Source organism: Conger conger, chromosome 4 (assembly GCF_963514075.1).
Source record: "Conger conger chromosome 4, fConCon1.1, whole genome shotgun sequence".
Classification (NCBI taxonomy): Eukaryota; Metazoa; Chordata; class Actinopteri; order Anguilliformes; family Congridae; genus Conger; species Conger conger.
The window spans coordinates 76,640,142-76,656,718 of NC_083763.1; the positions used below are offsets into that span (position 1 = coordinate 76,640,142).

The 16,577-nt window shown below is 49.5% G+C and overlaps 2 protein-coding genes across 2 annotated transcripts; one reads left to right on the forward strand and one right to left on the reverse strand.

Moving 5' to 3' along the window:
* The first annotated feature begins 822 nt into the window (after positions 1–822).
* Positions 823–10,371, forward strand: LOC133126749 (zinc finger protein 629-like). Its single transcript, XM_061239083.1, has 5 exons — positions 823–1,729; positions 2,227–2,460; positions 2,951–3,148; positions 8,136–8,274; positions 9,293–10,371. Exons 1-5 carry the CDS (start codon positions 1,670–1,672, stop codon positions 10,369–10,371), a joined length of 1,710 nt encoding a protein of 569 aa, XP_061095067.1. The 5' UTR covers positions 823–1,669.
* A 1,191-nt stretch (positions 10,372–11,562) lies between these two features.
* Positions 11,563–16,147, reverse strand: LOC133126954 (zinc finger protein 239-like). Its single transcript, XM_061239493.1, has 2 exons — positions 15,933–16,147; positions 11,563–14,843 (listed from the first exon to the last, which is right to left on the reverse strand). Exon 2 carries the CDS (start codon positions 14,397–14,399, stop codon positions 13,515–13,517), a length of 885 nt encoding a protein of 294 aa, XP_061095477.1. The 5' UTR covers positions 14,400–14,843; positions 15,933–16,147; the 3' UTR covers positions 11,563–13,514.
* Between the last annotated feature and the right edge of the window lie 430 nt (positions 16,148–16,577).

A 16,577-nucleotide genomic window follows, 5' to 3' on the forward strand; every position in this document is an offset into this window, starting at 1 on the left:
CAGAACAGCATCTCTGAACACACAAGACATCAAACCTCTAAGTGGATAGGCTACAGCAGCAGAAGACAAATAAATACATTTTTAAAAAAGTCTAATAATCTAGTACCAAATACCTAACAAATACCTAGTGGTTGATTCATAGACTTTTATGTCATCTGTAAGTCTCCTCAGCCCACACTCCAGGTCAGTGGGTGGGGGTTATGTACTCCTTGCGGTTTTAAACCCAGATAAACAGAACAAAACAAGAGGTAGAAGGTTTGGCCGAAGATTGTACATGATAGGAAGATCAAATTTAACGTTAGCTATACCTACCGAGCTTGTTAAAATAACAGGTTACCTAATCTATTTTAGTGAACTAAGTTAACATTACTGCATAAGTTAAAGTCAGCTTTGATGCCAACATTACATAACGTTAGCTATACTCAGAGTGGCTCGCATCTGACCGGCGCTAGTCTGATTAAAATTTGATTTTCGTTGGATTGTTAAAACCATTACGGGTTATATGGGCCCTGACAACCTAGGCATGCATAACGTGGGAGGGAAAATGAAAACTTTTAAAACGTCTTTCTAGAAATGACCCGTTTAACTAAATGTTTTGGAAAAACCTCCATTTATTCTGTGAGCGTCCGTTGTCTGTCCATTAGTACCAGTGCGGACATTTCCATTTCACCCCGGAGTGCGCCCTCTCGCTCTGCCTCTTCCCCTCTGGTTTGGCCCAAGCGCGGTGCCGTAGTTTTCCTCTTTCAAAAGAGCAGCTGTGCAGCGCTAATTTGCTTTTGTGGTAAGTGGTTTCTGTTTTTATTTACATTGTAAGATAACGAATCATATTGACAGCTAGCGCGCTCATTTTGAGTTGTCTAACGTTAGCTACCTTCGTAGCAGTACGAGTTATTCTATACTGGGAACGAGCTAGCTATGGCTATCGGTGATACTGATAGCTGTTGTGTTGACAAAAGAAAATAAGATAACGTTAGCAGGTACTTTGGAAGTTGTTAATTTTCCCTAAAAACGGCCACTGGCTTGCTGGCTACTGAACCGCGGCTAGTGGGCGGGTAAACTAGCTTCTATGTTATTTGAAAAGGGGACTACGCTACACCCAGGCACTGGTAGAATAGGCGTAACGTTAACTCCGAACCAAGGTGAAAAGATGTCACTTGCTAGCCAGCTAGAATAAACGATTTGCACCATGTGGTGGTCCAGTCTCTTTTCTTCAAAGTGATTACCTTTAATATTATTGAAAAATTAAATGGCTATTTAATGTTGGCTGGTTGCTAATGGATACGGCAATATCAATGTGGACTAGAGTGCTAGCCAGTCTCCCAGTTTAGCTACAATTAAAAGCAGGAGCTAGCTAAGCTTAACGTTACTTGAATAAGTTGGTTGTGTTACTTGAAAACTTGCAACGTGTATCAACTGGGATTCTGTTGAGCTAACTTGGATGCCTTCATTTTGAAGTGCTGTGGCTGTTCACAACCCCTGTTTAAAAATAGCGTTTACTTGTCCCACACTCACACACTCATACCCATGGGCAATTTAGACTCTCCAATCACCTTAACCTGCATGTCTTCGGACTGTGGGAGGAAACCCATGTGAACATGGGGAGTGGGTTGTGTGTGGGGGGGGTAAATGCTTGTTTGATTCCAGGAGGACTGGAGTCTCGCAAGAGAAGATGGAGTCCACAAATAAGGGAAGATGTAATGGCGGAGGACGACCAGCACAATGTCGTAAGGTACATTCCGTCGCTGATTAGTTTTGAGATAATAAAGTGGTTTTCCAAACCTGGTCATGGGAGGGGTTGATGGCCAGTTACGATAAACGCATGCGTACCTGTATCTGTTCAGGCTCTGCTCCAGTGTATGGATGGTCCCCGTGGTCTGGTGTGTGTTAAGGCTCTGTTCCAGTGTGTGGATGGTCCCCGTGGTCTGGTGTGTGTTAAGGCTCTGTTCCAGTGTGTGGATGGTCCCCGTGGTCTGGTGTGTGTTAAGGCTCTGTTCCAGTGTGTGGATGGTCCCCGTGGTCTGGTGTGTGTTAAGGCTCTGTTCCAGTGTGTGGATGGGCCCCATGGTCTGGTATCTGTTAAGGCTCTGTTCCAGTGTGTGGATGGGCCCCGTGGTCTGGTAGGTGTTAAGGCTCTGTTCCAGTGTGTGGATGGGCCCTATGGTCTGGTATGAAATAATACCATATTTTTAAAAGTATTAAATAGTTAAACTGTTTCCCTTGCCCCAGAGCCCTGCCCCGCTGGAGGCGAGGATAAAAGAAGAGTTTGAGGAGTTTGAGATTCGGGGAAAGGAGGAGGAGGAGGAGGAGGAGGAGGAGGTGGCCTGGGAAAAGAAGGCGCAGACAGATCTGCTGGTGAAGGAAGAGTGTGCAATTGAGGACATTTCCCTGGTGGTTGTCCCGGAAACGACTGAGCCTGGCCTGACGGGGAAGTGGTCCCAAACCATGATGTCACCCCTGGAGGTTAGTGTGGAACACAGACACCATGTCAGTCCTGGAGGTTAGTGTCGAACACCGACACCATGTCAGTCCTGGAGGTTAGTGTCGAACACCGACACCATGTCAGTCCTGGAGGTTAGTGTGGAACACAGACACCATGTCAGTCCTGGAGGTTAGTGTGGAACACCGACACCATGTCAGTCCTGGAGGTTAGTGTCGAACACCGACACCATGTCAGTCCTGGAGGTTAGTGTGGAACACAGACACCATGTCAGTCCTGGAGGTTAGTGTGGAACACCGACACCATGTCAGTCCTGGAGGTTAGTGTGGAACACAGACACCATGTCAGTCCTGGAGGTTAGTGTGGAACACAGACACCATGTCAGTCCTGGAGGTTAGTGTCGAACACACACCATGTCAGTCCTGGAGGTTAGTGTCGAACACAGACATAATGCTTTGGCTCCTGTTCCACTCATTTTCACCCGATTGGCTCCTGTGTCTCTCCCGGCTGCAGCAGACAGAGCTGGGGGTCAAGGCTGAGCCAGACGGGTGTGGGATCAGTCGCTATGGCGACGACCTGATGGGGGAGGAAGGGGAGGAGCCAATGGGACACGCGCTGAAGGAGGAGCCTGAGGTGGTGACGTGGGACACTTCCTCCCTCTGCGATGTCCTGGGGCAGGAGACAGGAAATGGGGATGACCCCTTCCTGCTGGTGAGTGTTGGCAAAGACTCTCATTCTTGACAAGGCGGACGGTGTGATTGGTGGTGGGTGTTGACAGAATATACAGTTGACGGGCTGACACTCCGTTGTTGAGTTGAATAAGAGGCGAGAGCAAGAAGTCCTCTTCAACAGATAAGTGATCTAGTGATTTCTAGTCTGTTTGAAACTAAAATAATCTTCTTTTTTTTTTCTTTTTTTAAATTATAGGCTACGGTCACATTCACATGTACCGTAAAATCCCAAGACCTTGTATCTTTTTAGCCGATTAAAATGTCTGCCGTATTACTGTTTTGAGCCCCGCCCCCAATACTCAATTTTCTCAATCAAAGCCAAAACCTTGGGATTTGGGTGGAGCCAGATCCTATTGGGTTAAATACAAAAAAAAATGTTCATTCCTTTTGAATTTACAAAGGCACTGTTTCTGTGCAACAAAATGTGACTTTACTGTCCACAAAATGATGGTGAAACGCTTCGCGTTCTCAGGCCGTGCCTGATGGATGGGGAGGGCGGCCGGACGCGAACCCAAAACTAACGGACAGCAGTCATGAAGGGAAAAGAGATGGTTGCGCTCCCCAGTCATTTATTGCAAAGACCGTCGTCGGGGTTTAACAGTCTTCGGGCAGATCCGAAAAAGAACAAAGTGTTAAATACACGTTCCTGGGGCTCAGAAATATCAGAGCTTCAGCTGTAGCCAGCGTAAGAATTTAGAACGTGATCCCACCGTTGACCTGGATCTACACACAGTTTCTACTGGACACTTTTCCTGGCAATCAAAATGGAGTATTCAACCAGGCCATCGTATAAGGGCATATAAGGCTTTGTGTAGCCCCTGCCATGTGTACTGGCGTGTCACGGACTCTGACATCATGACAACTTTCTACACGAGGATGGCTAACCAACTGAGGACGGTAAGGGCGTTAGTTTAACTTTCATGTCATTTTACATCCATGCTTGCCACTAATTCAGATGAATCCCATCTTAGTCTGCGACCAGTGAAGTTTTGTCCAAGTGATGCATATTGTTTGGCCATAAAGCTACCACAATAAATGGTAAAACATCAATTCTGTACAACAAAATGTTTTGTACGTAAATGTTGTATTCAGGCCTGCATCAAGTGTCATGTCAGAATAGCTTCTAGGCAACATTCAATACATACAATGAGCATGTTGCATATTCTCACTAAACATTGCTCATACCGTGGAGTAAATCTTAAAATAATGTTTATCCTCTTTAAAATAGAAGGCGCTCGAGGAAAATAAGTCTTGTGAACCCAGCGGCTACAAGGCTGGTGAAGAACAGAACGGTAAATAGTTTTTTTCTTTTTTGGGTTTTTTTGATATAACAAAAATATAGTATTGTAAATGCGCTGCAGGGTACATATTATATATATATATATATATATTTTTTTTTTTAAAGAACAACCCATTTAATTTCATTTTTGGTTTTACACTTTAATCACCGCGGTAGTTTCAGTTAAGCTGATGATAATATATTTAGACGAGTGAGAGGGTTCATTGGCACAGACTGGACTGACTGGAAACCTCGTTAAGTTTGTGATTATGAACATGCTGAATTGCCATGCCTTTATGGACCACAATGGAGATAATCTTTGCAGCTTTCTGTTTATCCATGGTAGTTTTTACTAGTAGTACTGGGTGATGCTACTGCTTGAACAACTTTAACGTATTTGTTTCTTATGATCATCGAATACAATCAATCAATCAATCAACATGTGTCAAAGGCACCATCTAATTGTGTATTTCATTCAGGGTGGTAAACCTGGACCCATCCACTTGATGGTTCTGTCCACTGGACTGAGGGAGAGAACACTGGCGGAAGGACTGGGGTAAACGGTTATGTATCCCAAAAATAATTTAAAGCGTCAATCTGTCATTTTTTTCATATTATACAAACAACGTGTTTGAGGCCCTCTCACGGTCATTTGTGTAGCAACACGGATTCACTGTCTGTGGCATTTCCCCTCACTTGCGGTGTCGGTCGCAGCATTTGTAAGTTACTCAAATCTGATGACTGCTGCACAGGCACTTGCATGCCCAGCACGTAAAATTAAGCAACTTAGTGTGGCAGAGCCTCCAGGCTCTATTCCTCATTCTCCAAAACGCTGCCGCTTCTATGAAGAAGAAACCGTGGATTTGCTCCCAGTAGCTCATGGCTTTGGGACTCTGGGCGTGTGAAAACGGGATTTTTATTATTTATTTTTTTTTATGACCCCCGTTGACCAGAAATGCGCTTTAATAAGGCAAAATCCCCCAGAAAAAGACTGCAATGACAGAGGGACTGTTTAAATTATCAATCTGCCAATGTGTGCAATACTACAGTCAAGCAAAAACAATAAAAATGTAAATGTAAGTAACGGCTGTCTTCAATTTTGGTGTTCAAACAGGACCGAGGCGTGAGTGGGCCCGTGCCCGGAGGTCTACAGGGCGGCGACGGCCGTGTGGGCCACCAGGATGGGGAACGCCCCCCCCCCGTCCCCCATTGTCCTCTCCACACCCCCCCCGTCTCCCGCTGGTGGAGCTGTCCTCTCCACACCCCCCCCGTCTCCCACTGTCCTCTCAACACCCCCCCGTCTCCCACTGTCCTCTCCACACCCCCCCGTCTCCCGCTGGTGGAGCTGTCCTCTCCACACCCCCCCCGTCTCCCACTGGTGGAGCGGTCCTCTCAACACCCCCCCGTCTCCCGCTGGTGGAGCTGTCCTCTCAACACCCCCCGTCTCCCGCTGGTGGAGCGAGCTGTCCTCAACACCCCCTGTCTCCCGCTGGTGGAGCTGTCCTCTCAACACCCCCCGTCTCCCGCTGGTGGAGCTGTCCTCTCAACACCCCCCGTCTCCCGCTGGTGGAGCGAGCTGTCCTCAACACCCCCTGTCTCCCGCTGGTGGAGCGGTCCTCTCAACACCCCCCCGTCTCCCGCTGGTGGAGCTGTCCTCTCAACACCCCCCGTCTCCCGCTGGTGGAGCGAGCTGTCCTCAACACCCCCTGTCTCCCGCTGGTGGAGCTGTCCTCTCAACACCCCCCGTCTCCCGCTGGTGGAGCTGTCCTCTCAACACCCCCCGTCTCCCGCTGGTGGAGCGAGCTGTCCTCAACACCCCCTGTCTCCCGCTGGTGGAGCTGTCCTCTCAACACCCCCCGTCTCCCGCTGGTGGAGCTGTCCTCTCAACACCCCCCGTCTCCCGCTGGTGGAGCGAGCTGTCCTCAACACCCCCTGTCTCCCGCTGGTGGAGCTGTCCTCTCAACACCCCCCGTCTCCCGCTGGTGGAGCTGTCCTCTCAACACCCCCCGTCTCCCGCTGGTGGAGCGAGCTGTCCTCAACACCCCCTGTCTCCCGCTGGTGGAGCTGTCCTCTCAACACCCCCTGTCTCCCGCTGGTGGAGCTGTCCTCTCAACACCCCCTGTCTCCCGCTGGTGGAGCGGTCCTCTCAGAGAGCCTGCAGGACGCTGGCTGGGCCCGGGCTTGGAGCGGGGCGACGCTGTCGTCTACGCGCAGGAGGGCTTGCTGATGCAGGGGGTCACTCGGGACGCCAGGGTCGTGTGTGTGTATGAATGGGTGAATGAGAAGCATCAATTGTACTGCGCTTTGGATGAAGGCGCTATATAAATGCCAACTATTTACCATTTACCATTCGACGCGTGCTAGTTGCAGCATCTCAGGGTGATTTTACTTCTGTTTTGCCACGTGCCATTTTCACCTGCAAATAAACACAATTGAGTGCACTGTCAAATTTGTTTCAGCGTCATTATTAACAATGTTTACATGGCCATAGTAACCAGACAAGGAGGTGGGAATGGATTTAAGTAATGATTTAGTTGGCTAAATCTGGGTTTCCCCTCAATTTGCAAAGATGTAATTTTGAAAGTGAACTTCAAATGCAAGCAGTCCCTACCATGGCGACCTTCTGATGTAATTTGGATGCACCTTTACTGAGAGTAAGCCTTTTCTCTCCCATTATGTGTCGTTCTGATACCATAAATACATTTTTTATACATTTAAAACTAGATTCAAGATCCAACTGTCCAGACGAATAAAAGTTTTCAAAATTAAAGAAGCTAGATGGGGTTAATTAAAACAATCTGCTTAGAAGGGGTTCATTAAAGGTACAATAGGTAAGATTTTTGTGTTAAAACATTGTTACAAGACCATTGTAAATCCCTTCCTGTCATTGAAAAAGGCTCACTGACATGTTGACTCACCCTCCCTCTGCCCGTGTTTATAGTCCTTAAATTCGGGTTTCAAAATATTCAGTTGACGGGCCGGCCAAAACATTGTGTAGTTGTACAATAATTCAAGATCATTGATTGAAAATGTGTTCTAATTGCCACTGCCAATGGGGGAGTTTCAACGTCACAGAGAAGGGGGAGGGTTTGAGCGTGTTTGTTGTTGCAATTCCTCTCTTCACCGTTAGTCCAAAATGAGCTATTGTACCTTTAAGTCAGCTTGGAGAGAGAGAGAGAGAGAGAGAGAGAGGTCTTTGGTTATTATAGGAAATAAAAATATGAGATTTAAAAAGGAAAAAAAAGAAATCACAGATTGATCGGTTTGTCTCTGATAGAACCGGCTTTGAAGGTACAGTGGGATTTGTAGTTTGAGAGCGTACTTCACTTTGAAGGTACAGTGGGATTTGTAGTTTGAGAGCGTACTTCACTTGGAAGGTACAGTGGGATTTGTAGTTTGAGAGCGTACTTCACTTGGAAGGTGCAGTAGTTTCAGAGCAGGGGGGATTAATAGGGCATTCCTATAAATGAGGATGTGTGCTCTGTCAACTTATGCTGCATAAATACAGGTAAAAAAAGATAAAAAAGGGGGAGGGGCCTCGTTTCTGAGCGAGCGATGTGAGCTGGGAAAGGAAATGCAAAAAGAAAAAAAGCTCACCGAAGTGTGCTTCCCTGGCACTGTTCTTCACCTTCTTTCATCCTTTCTTCCTCCCTCCCTTCCTCCCCCTTTCCCCCGGGTGTCCGGGTAGGGCACGGAGAGCTCTGGGGAAGGCAGCGGCCTGTCGGCGAGCGGGGGGGGGCCCAGTGACGGCCCCGGAGACACGGCGTCCTGCACACGGCTGCCTGCAGCACTCACAGAGGGAGACCAGGCCCTGGACCTCACATACCGTGAGCTGAGAGACCCGACCGCACCCCTGAGAGACCCGACCACACCCTGGCTCATTCCAGTCCTTTCTTTTTCTCCAAAAAAAAAATTTTTTTTTTCCCCTCTCGCTCCTGACCCAGAAGTAGATGGAGACCCGCCACCTTTAAGGACCCTCCGACCCGTTCAGTGTTCCTTCTCGGAGCGAGAATTAGAAGTTAGGAACTCCCCGTCTCTCCTCTGAGCAAGAATACATCGGGCCATCCTTTGCAGAAGGCTTTTATAATTCGGGAAAGCCTGATATATATAAATGATCGACCTGTAGATCCACCTTTCCCCACCTGCCACATCGGTGACTGCCGTGGGAGGGAGCGAGGGAGTTCCATTTGCCTAATTCACATTTTCTAAATTTCCCCATCTTTTCTTGCCTGTTTTTCTAGCCTAGGAGCAGGAAATGGAGCGAGAAGAAAGATTAGTTGCACACTAGGGACCGGGGTTCGATTCCCGTTTCTCGTGGAGCGGCGTAATTGGCTCGCTGCTCCAGGGGGAGGGGCTTGGCAGGGTCAGCTGATCACCGCGCACGACAGCACCCCGGGGCCTCGGAATCACGGTCACGAGCGCGAGACGAGACGGCTTGAAGAAGGCGTGTCGCTCTCCTTCGGGCCGCCGAGGGACGGGGTGTGGGGGGTGTATCTAACACTGGATTAGATGGGGTACAGTTGGCTATCAGATTGGGAGAAAAGGGGAAAAATCTGAAATAAATAAGCGACTGGAATGACCCTCTGGTCTCGAACAGAGAGGGGGAGAAACGAAGCACACGACTGGCCACAGAGCGTGCTCATCGGTTGTCAGTAATTATCAGTCATTTGCTGGTGTCTAAATGTTGAGATGTTATTTTAAAAATAATTATTTGAGCCAGGCTGTGCCAACCAGACGCAATTTTTCTTCCCTTCTCCGACTACGTAAAGCGTCTTAGGGACAGTCAGCTGTGAAACGCACAACACAAATAAAATAGTGTGTGATGTTCTCTCTCTCCGCCAGCAGGGGGCAGTGTGGAGGCGTGCCCGGCGGTGTTCCCCTGCGCACGGTGTCCGTTGTCCTTCACCGTGGAGCTGTACCTGCACCGGCACCTGAAGCGGTCTCACCCCGAGGACCACGCCCGCCTGCTCAGGGCCCGGTCACGCAGGCTGTCGCCTAGCAACACGCCCCCGAGCCAGGCCGTCGCCGCGACGACGACGACCACGCCCGCGAAAGACGACCCGCCGTCCCGCCGGCTCCTGGCGCCCAAGGCCCACACCTGCGCCCACTGCGGGAAGGGCTTCGCCCGGGCGGGCGACCTGAAGGTGCACCAGCGCCGCCACACGGGCGAGCGGCCGTTCCCCTGCGCGCTGTGTGCCCGGCGCTTCGCCTGCGCGGACGTGCTGAGGCGACACCAGCGCACGCACACGGGCGAGAAGCCGCACCGCTGCCCGCAGTGCGGGAAGGGCTTCGGCGCGCCCTACAACCTGCGGCGCCACCAGCGCACGCACACGGGCCAGCGCCCCCACCGCTGCCCCGAGTGCCCCAAGGCCTTCGGCCGCGCCGAGGACCTGCGCAAGCACCGGCAGACCCACGCGCCGCAGACCCAGCGCTGCCCCCAGTGCGGCCGCGCCTTCGGCCGCGCCGAGACCCTGCGCGCCCACCTGAGGGCGCACGCCGGGGAGAGGCCCCACCGCTGCGCCGAGTGCGGGAAGGGCTTCGGGCTCTCCCGCGACCTGAGGAAGCACCAGGTCACGCACACGGGCGAGAGGCCCCACCGCTGCGCGCAGTGCGGGAAGAGCTTCGGCCGCGTGTGGGACCTGACGGTGCACGGGCGCTCCCACAGCGGGGAGAGGCCCTACCACTGCTCCCAGTGCGGCCAGAGCTTCGGCCTGATCGGGAACTTCCGCCGGCACCTGCTCACGCACTCGGGCGAGCGGACCTTCCGCTGCGCGCACTGCCAGAGGAGCTTCGCCCGGGCGGCGCACCTGAAGCAGCACCTGCACACGCACACGCAGGAGAGGGGGCACCAGTGCCCGCGCTGCGGAAAGAGCTTCAACCACCTGGGCAACTTCCAGAGGCACCAGCGCAGCCACCCCACCTGACTGCAACAGCACAGAGAGAGAGGGAGGGGCTGTGTGTGTGTGTGTGTGTGTGTGTGTGTGTGTGTGTGTGTGTGTGTGTGTGTGTGAAGCCTGAGAGTGTGTGTGTGTGTGTGTGTGTGTGGGTAATGGTGTGTGCACGTGTATAAATGGTTGGCATTTATATAGCGCCTTTATCCAAAGCGCTGTACAATTAATGCTTCTCATTCACCCATTCATACACTCACACACACACACACACACACACACACACACACACACACACACACACACACACACACACACACACACCAATGGCGATTGGCTGCCATGCAAGGCCCCGACCAGCTCGTCAGGAGCATTTGGGGGTTAGGTGTCTTGCTCAGGGACTCTTCAACACAGCCCGGGCGGGGGATCGAACCGGCAACCCTCCGACTGCCAGACAACTGCTCTTACTGCCTGAGCCATGTCGCCCCCTCGTGTCTGTAGTGACTAGGAGCCCCGAAGCCTGTGTCTGTCTGTGTTTCTCTGTGTCTGTCTGTGTTTGTCTGCGTCTGTTTTTCTGTGTTTGTGACAGTATGTGACTACATGACGTGTGAGTGCGAAACTTGGATCTTTGGAATGGTTGATGAATGGTTTCAGCTCCTGAGACAAAATGTAAGATCAGATAAAGGGAAACCGAGTAAATGCAAAATGTAAAAAATATTAGTAATAATAATTCTTTTTTGTTGTACTTTTTAAAATGTATTTAATGTAAAGTTATCAAACACCCATATCGCCATTCTGTGTGACAGGAAGGGGACAAATACTTTTTCATGGCACTGTAACTCAACTCACCTGGTTTATTGGTTTATTTTTTGATACCTGTCATTGTTCCAAGTGTGCTGTAAACTGAAATTCATGAAAAATTTGAATACGTGCTTCCATTTATTTCCCACAGTGGCTACAGTTTGCTGATCTGAGAACCTGTTAATGCAACAATTCTGTCATTTTAACAAAGCCAAAATATTTTGAAGAGAAGCCAGTAGTTCATAAAGGTACGATAGGTAAGATTTTTGTGTTAAAACATAGTTACAAGATCATTGTAAATCCCTTCCTATCACTGAAAAACAACTTCTAGTCCTTAAATTCGGGTTTCAAAATATGCAGTTGACAGGGCGGCACTCTGTACCAAAACATATAGTTGTACAATAAATCAGGCTCATTAGTTGAAAATTGGTTCCAGTTGCCACAGCCAATGGCGTTTTAATGTCAGCGCATTCATTACATTACATTATTGGCATACATTCTTATCCAGAGTGATGTACAGTTGATTAGACTAAGCAGGGGACAATCCTCCCCTGGAGCAATGCAGGGTTAAGGGCCTTGCTCAAGGGCCCAACGGCTGTGCGGATCTTATTGTGGCCACACCGGGAATCGCACCACCGACCTTGCGGGTCCCAGTCCTGTACCTGAACCACTACGCTACAGGCCGCCCATTCACAGAGAAGGGGGAGGGATGAACAGTGCTGTGGTTTGAGGGTGTTTGTTGCTGCTATTCCTCTCTTGACCGTTAGAAGTCCGAAATTACCCATTGTACCTGTAAGCCATTGTTGGCCTTTGTGATATATCTTGGGTCATGACTCTATGGGACTTAATTTTACACTTGAACAATAAAGACCTGCAAAATGTGTGCTTCAACACAACGTGAGCGAACAACACAATAATATGCCATTGAAAATGTGTGTCAGCAAGCACAGATGAACGACTGTGCAAAACTTAATGGAAAAGAACAGCGTTTCACAAGCAGGGCAGCGGATGGGTGGGCAGTCTGCTGAAGTCCATGGAGATCGGCTCACCCGACACCCGTCAGAGATACTGAAAGATTAAAGCAGCGAATTGCGAGAGTCAAATTGTTCTGGACGACACAGACTGGAGGTGCGTCTGAACCAGACTTGGATCTTTGGAACCCCAATAAAGATGAAAGCAAATTAAAGTGTTTGTCATTTAAAAATGGAAAAACAACATTTTCACCAATGTTGACAAAATATTTACACTAATTCACATTAGTCTTACCAGCAACCAAGCAATCCAACTGAACAGAAAAGTGCATTCACAGCTGCATAGATATCGGCAGAAACCAGCAGACAGGCAAACAGTGAACAGAAATAAGGTCTGTAAGGCTGTGAACACACACGCCACGGTAACTCGACTGCAAATAGGGTCCTCACTGCTTCTGAGCCGAGCTAGTGGCCTGAACGAGGCGTGCGCTTGGCGTGTGCTTGGCGTGCGCTTGCTGATGTTTCCTCAGACTCCTCGCTCCTCTGAAGGCCTTCCCACACTCTGCGCAACGGTGTGGTCTCTCTCCTTCATGCTCCTTCATGGGCTCCGGCAGCCGAAAGCTCCGTCCGCAGACCCTCGAGCAGAAGAGCTGTGCTACACACGTGTAAATACAGTGTGTTCTGACCTGGGGGCAGTTAGACTGTGCTCCACACAGCCTTGCACAGAGAATACACAGGGCTGTGCACAGTGGCTTTAACCTCAGGACAGTGGTCCTGTGTCAAATTAGGACACCTCAGTGTATTAGACTAAACAGAACTGAATGCTACAAACTAACAAATATTTGTGTAAAAAAACTAAATCAGGACAGTGATGATTATGATGATGATGATGATGATGATGATGATGATGACGATATTTTAGATTGGTCCTATTCTAAAAACTGAAAATGAATTGCCGTTGTATACATGGGGATCACTAAAACGCTTTGGATCAGCCCTGGCTTTCTAACCCAAACAAAGTTGACAAAACCGTGTTGAAACTGAGTTTGAGGCAGAAATGAATTGCTGTATTGGTGCATAACCCCGATGCATTAACCCGTAAACAGACACGGCAGTCAAGGTCACCAGAAACCGGAACATGAATCAGGCCAAAAAACCGGAGCTCCACGCCTCAAGCCCCAATGCCAGCAGGGACAGAGCTGATGCTCTTTCAGAGGATCTAAAATGGTGAATCCAGACTTTACTCAAACTGAGCCGTGCCCGGTGTCATTTATCACTCTTGAAAATCCACTTCTTCTTTGCCTTTCGGCCGTGGAAGCGCTGCAAGAGTACGGTTTCTCCCCGGAGTGGATGCGCTGATGTTGCCTGCATTTCTTTGACACTCTGAAGCTCTTCCCGCAGGCAAGATCAAGAGTATGGTTTCTCTCCCGCGTGCATTCGCTGATGGTGCTTCAGGTCCACCAAGTGGCTGTAGCCGTTTCCACACTCGGAACAAAAGTACGGTTTCTCCCCCGTGTGCACTCGTCTGTGTTCCTTCAAGCTGCAGGCACGGCTAAAGCCTTTCCCGCAGTCCGCGCAAGAGTGCGGTTTCTCCGCCTTGTGAGTTGCCTGGTGGTTTTGTAAGCTTCCAGATTGTCTGAAACACTTCCCGCACTCCTTGCAAGAGAGCGGTTTCTCTCCCGAGTGAATCCGCCAGTGCTGCTTCAGAGTTATCGACTGCTTGAAGCGCTGGCCACAGTCGCTGCAGCAGTACGGTTTCTCCCCGGTGTGTATGCGCTGGTGCACTCTCAACATCGTGGACAGCCTGAAACTCCTACCGCACTGAGAGCAAGTGTGCGGTTTTTCCCCGGTGTGTATTGTCCGGTGTTCTTTCATGCGTGACAGGTTACTGAAGTGCCGTCCGCAGTCCGGGCAGCGGTAGGGTTTCTCCCCCGTGTGAACGCGCTGGTGGCTTTTCAGGTTCCCGCGATGGCTGAAACGTTTGTGGCACTCGCCGCAGCGGTAAGGCTTATTATCCGCGGTGTGCAGCCGGCGGTGCGCCCGCAGGTTTCCCAGCCGCGTGAACCTCTTATCGCACTCGCTGCACGTGTGCGCTTTCCCCCGCGCGGCGGACTCCTCTCCCTGGGGCGCCTTCCGGCTCGCGGCCCTCTCCCGCCTCAGCGCCGCGGAGCAGCCCGGCTGGGCCCCCCGGAGCGCCCGCCCGCCCGCCTCCGGCACCGCGCCGTCACCGCCAAACTCACCCCAGTCCTCAGCCTCCATTTTGACGTCCCTGGATTTTACGGTGCACTCCATTTTGCGGGTGGCCCAAACGCACAGCCACTCTTGGGGTATGGGGGGGTGGGGTCGGGGGGGTGTATAGTGGAGGCAGAAGCACACCGGCAGAAGACGAGGCTTGATACCATTTAGCTTTTAGGCAAACTGAGCAGAAGGTACACTTCAGTGGTAGGAAAAGGCGAGCATTGCTGGGCTGAATTATGTAATGTTATGTTATGTTATACAATAGTCTCTCAACTTTGGGTGGCTGTTCAGACCGTGGCTGCCTTGCGTGGCGTTTTGCCGTTGGGATTGCGAGCCTCGCGTTCCGGAAGGATCCGGCCGCTCCAGTGGTCCTCTCGATCTGTGGTCTCCCGTGGCAACCGTGACAGCGTTTCCGATGTGGTCTCGAACTGTGGCCCCTCCCGCTAACGTACGCTGCTGCCACTTAAAAACCATCAGCAGTCAGCACCTGCATGAGAACTGGGACACAGAGTGGCCATCAACCCAATGTTGCACAGAGGATCTTTTTCAGATGCACTTTCATATAGGATGCTCACACTCATATCCTGGGTCAATATACGTAATTTTCTTCTTTTTTTTTTTAATTAAAATGCTTAATTTCTAAGCTTTAATGAGTTTGTCTCATGTATTGGAACCTATGAAGTACTCGCAAAAAGTGCAAGCCCCGCCTCCTGGCCCTCTTGGTTGGCCTAGTTGCACCAGGCAACATCAAACGAGCACAAAAAAGTGTTTGATTCTAAAATAATTTACGTTAGTAATGCCTGCAGGGTCATTCTGATTTCCTTTCAATCACTAGCAAATTGGGCCCTGGAAACAAGGCGTGCGGATTCACTTAAATTGTGTACTTAAATCGTAATCTGAGGCGTGGATTGTTGCCACACAAAGTAGATTTATGGGCCGAATAAAACCATGGTGCGAATTATCTGTACAAAATTGGATGCCAAACTTAAAGCTTTCATTTGTGGAATGAAACAGAGGAATTACAGAACTGGACCTCCACGATTAGATTACTGGTCCGATTCCTCTCCGCGTCACTGCCGTTGTACCAAGATCCTTAAAACTGAATTTCTTCAGTAAACATATCCAGCTGTATATTAACGGATTTGATGTGAAATCCGCGCAAGTCTCTGGACAAGCGCCCACTGATTGCGGAAGCTTTACTTTGTCAATTAGACAAAAACAAGTAAGGCTAAGTTTGTATTTGACATCCTTGACTGCTGGCGACTGTTCTCCGCATTGTAAATTTACCCTGAGCAGTGTAACGTTCGCCAAGTAGCCTAAATAGCAAATAAAGTCTATAATGAATGGCGATAATGCCATAACATAGCTTGCTAGCTAGACAATCTTAGTTAACGTTAGCTATCTAGTTGTAGCTAGCTAGTTAACGTTAACTATACAGCTAACGTTAGCTAGCTACCTAGTTAACGTTACACCACCTAACTTGCTAGTACTATAACTAGCTTGGACAGTTGACAGGAAAAGTCTTTCGCGATATAGCTAATTAACTGACTAGGAATACAAAAATAGTTTGTCTGAAAAAACACTCACAAAACTCAGCTGCTTCGACGCAGTCTGTCTGGTATTTTGAGTTCCCCGTTTTAACGTTTCTGTCAGAATATTTTCCTCGTCAACAAACATTGCCGCGCGTTTTCGATTTACGTCAGCCAGCTAGCTAACAAACTAAACTATCAATACAAGTCATTTTAGTCTTTAACCTGACATGAATAGATATAGCCTACTGAATAATGATATAGCAAACGTGTATTTCCTGTTACCAAAATAGGCAACTTCAAATTCATAAAGTAAGGGGCCGTCTGAAAACTACTGGTTATTTTTAACCGGTAAATTCGTTTTTAACATTTAAAAATTACCAGCATACATTGGGCGAAAGGCAGGAATACACCCTGGACAGGTCGCCAGTCCATCGCAGGGCACACACACCATTCACTCACACACTCGTAGGGTGGCCTGTAGCGTAGTGCTTAAGGTAAATGACTGGGACACGCAAGGGTGGTGTAGCCACAATGAAATCCGCACCGCCGTTGGGTCTTTGAGCAAGGCCCTTAACCCTGCATTGCTCCAGGGGAGGATTGTCTCCTGCGTAGTCTAATCAACTGTAGGTCGCTCTGGATAAGAGCGTCTGCCAAATGCCAATAATGTAATGTAATGTACCCACGGGCAATTTAGACTCTC

Coding starts and splice junctions, on each gene's coding strand:
- LOC133126749 (XM_061239083.1), top strand. CDS start 1,670: ATGGAGTCCACAAATAAGGGAAGATGTAATGGCGGAGGACGACCAGCA. Junction 2,461..2,950: donor CCATGATGTCACCCCTGGAG/GTTAGTGTGGAA, acceptor TCCCGGCTGCAG/CAGACAGAGCTGGGGGTCAA. Junction 3,149..8,135: donor GGGATGACCCCTTCCTGCTG/GTGAGTGTTGGC, acceptor GTGTCCGGGTAG/GGCACGGAGAGCTCTGGGGA.
- LOC133126954 (XM_061239493.1), bottom strand. CDS start 14,399: ATGGAGTGCACCGTAAAATCCAGGGACGTCAAAATGGAGGCTGAGGAC.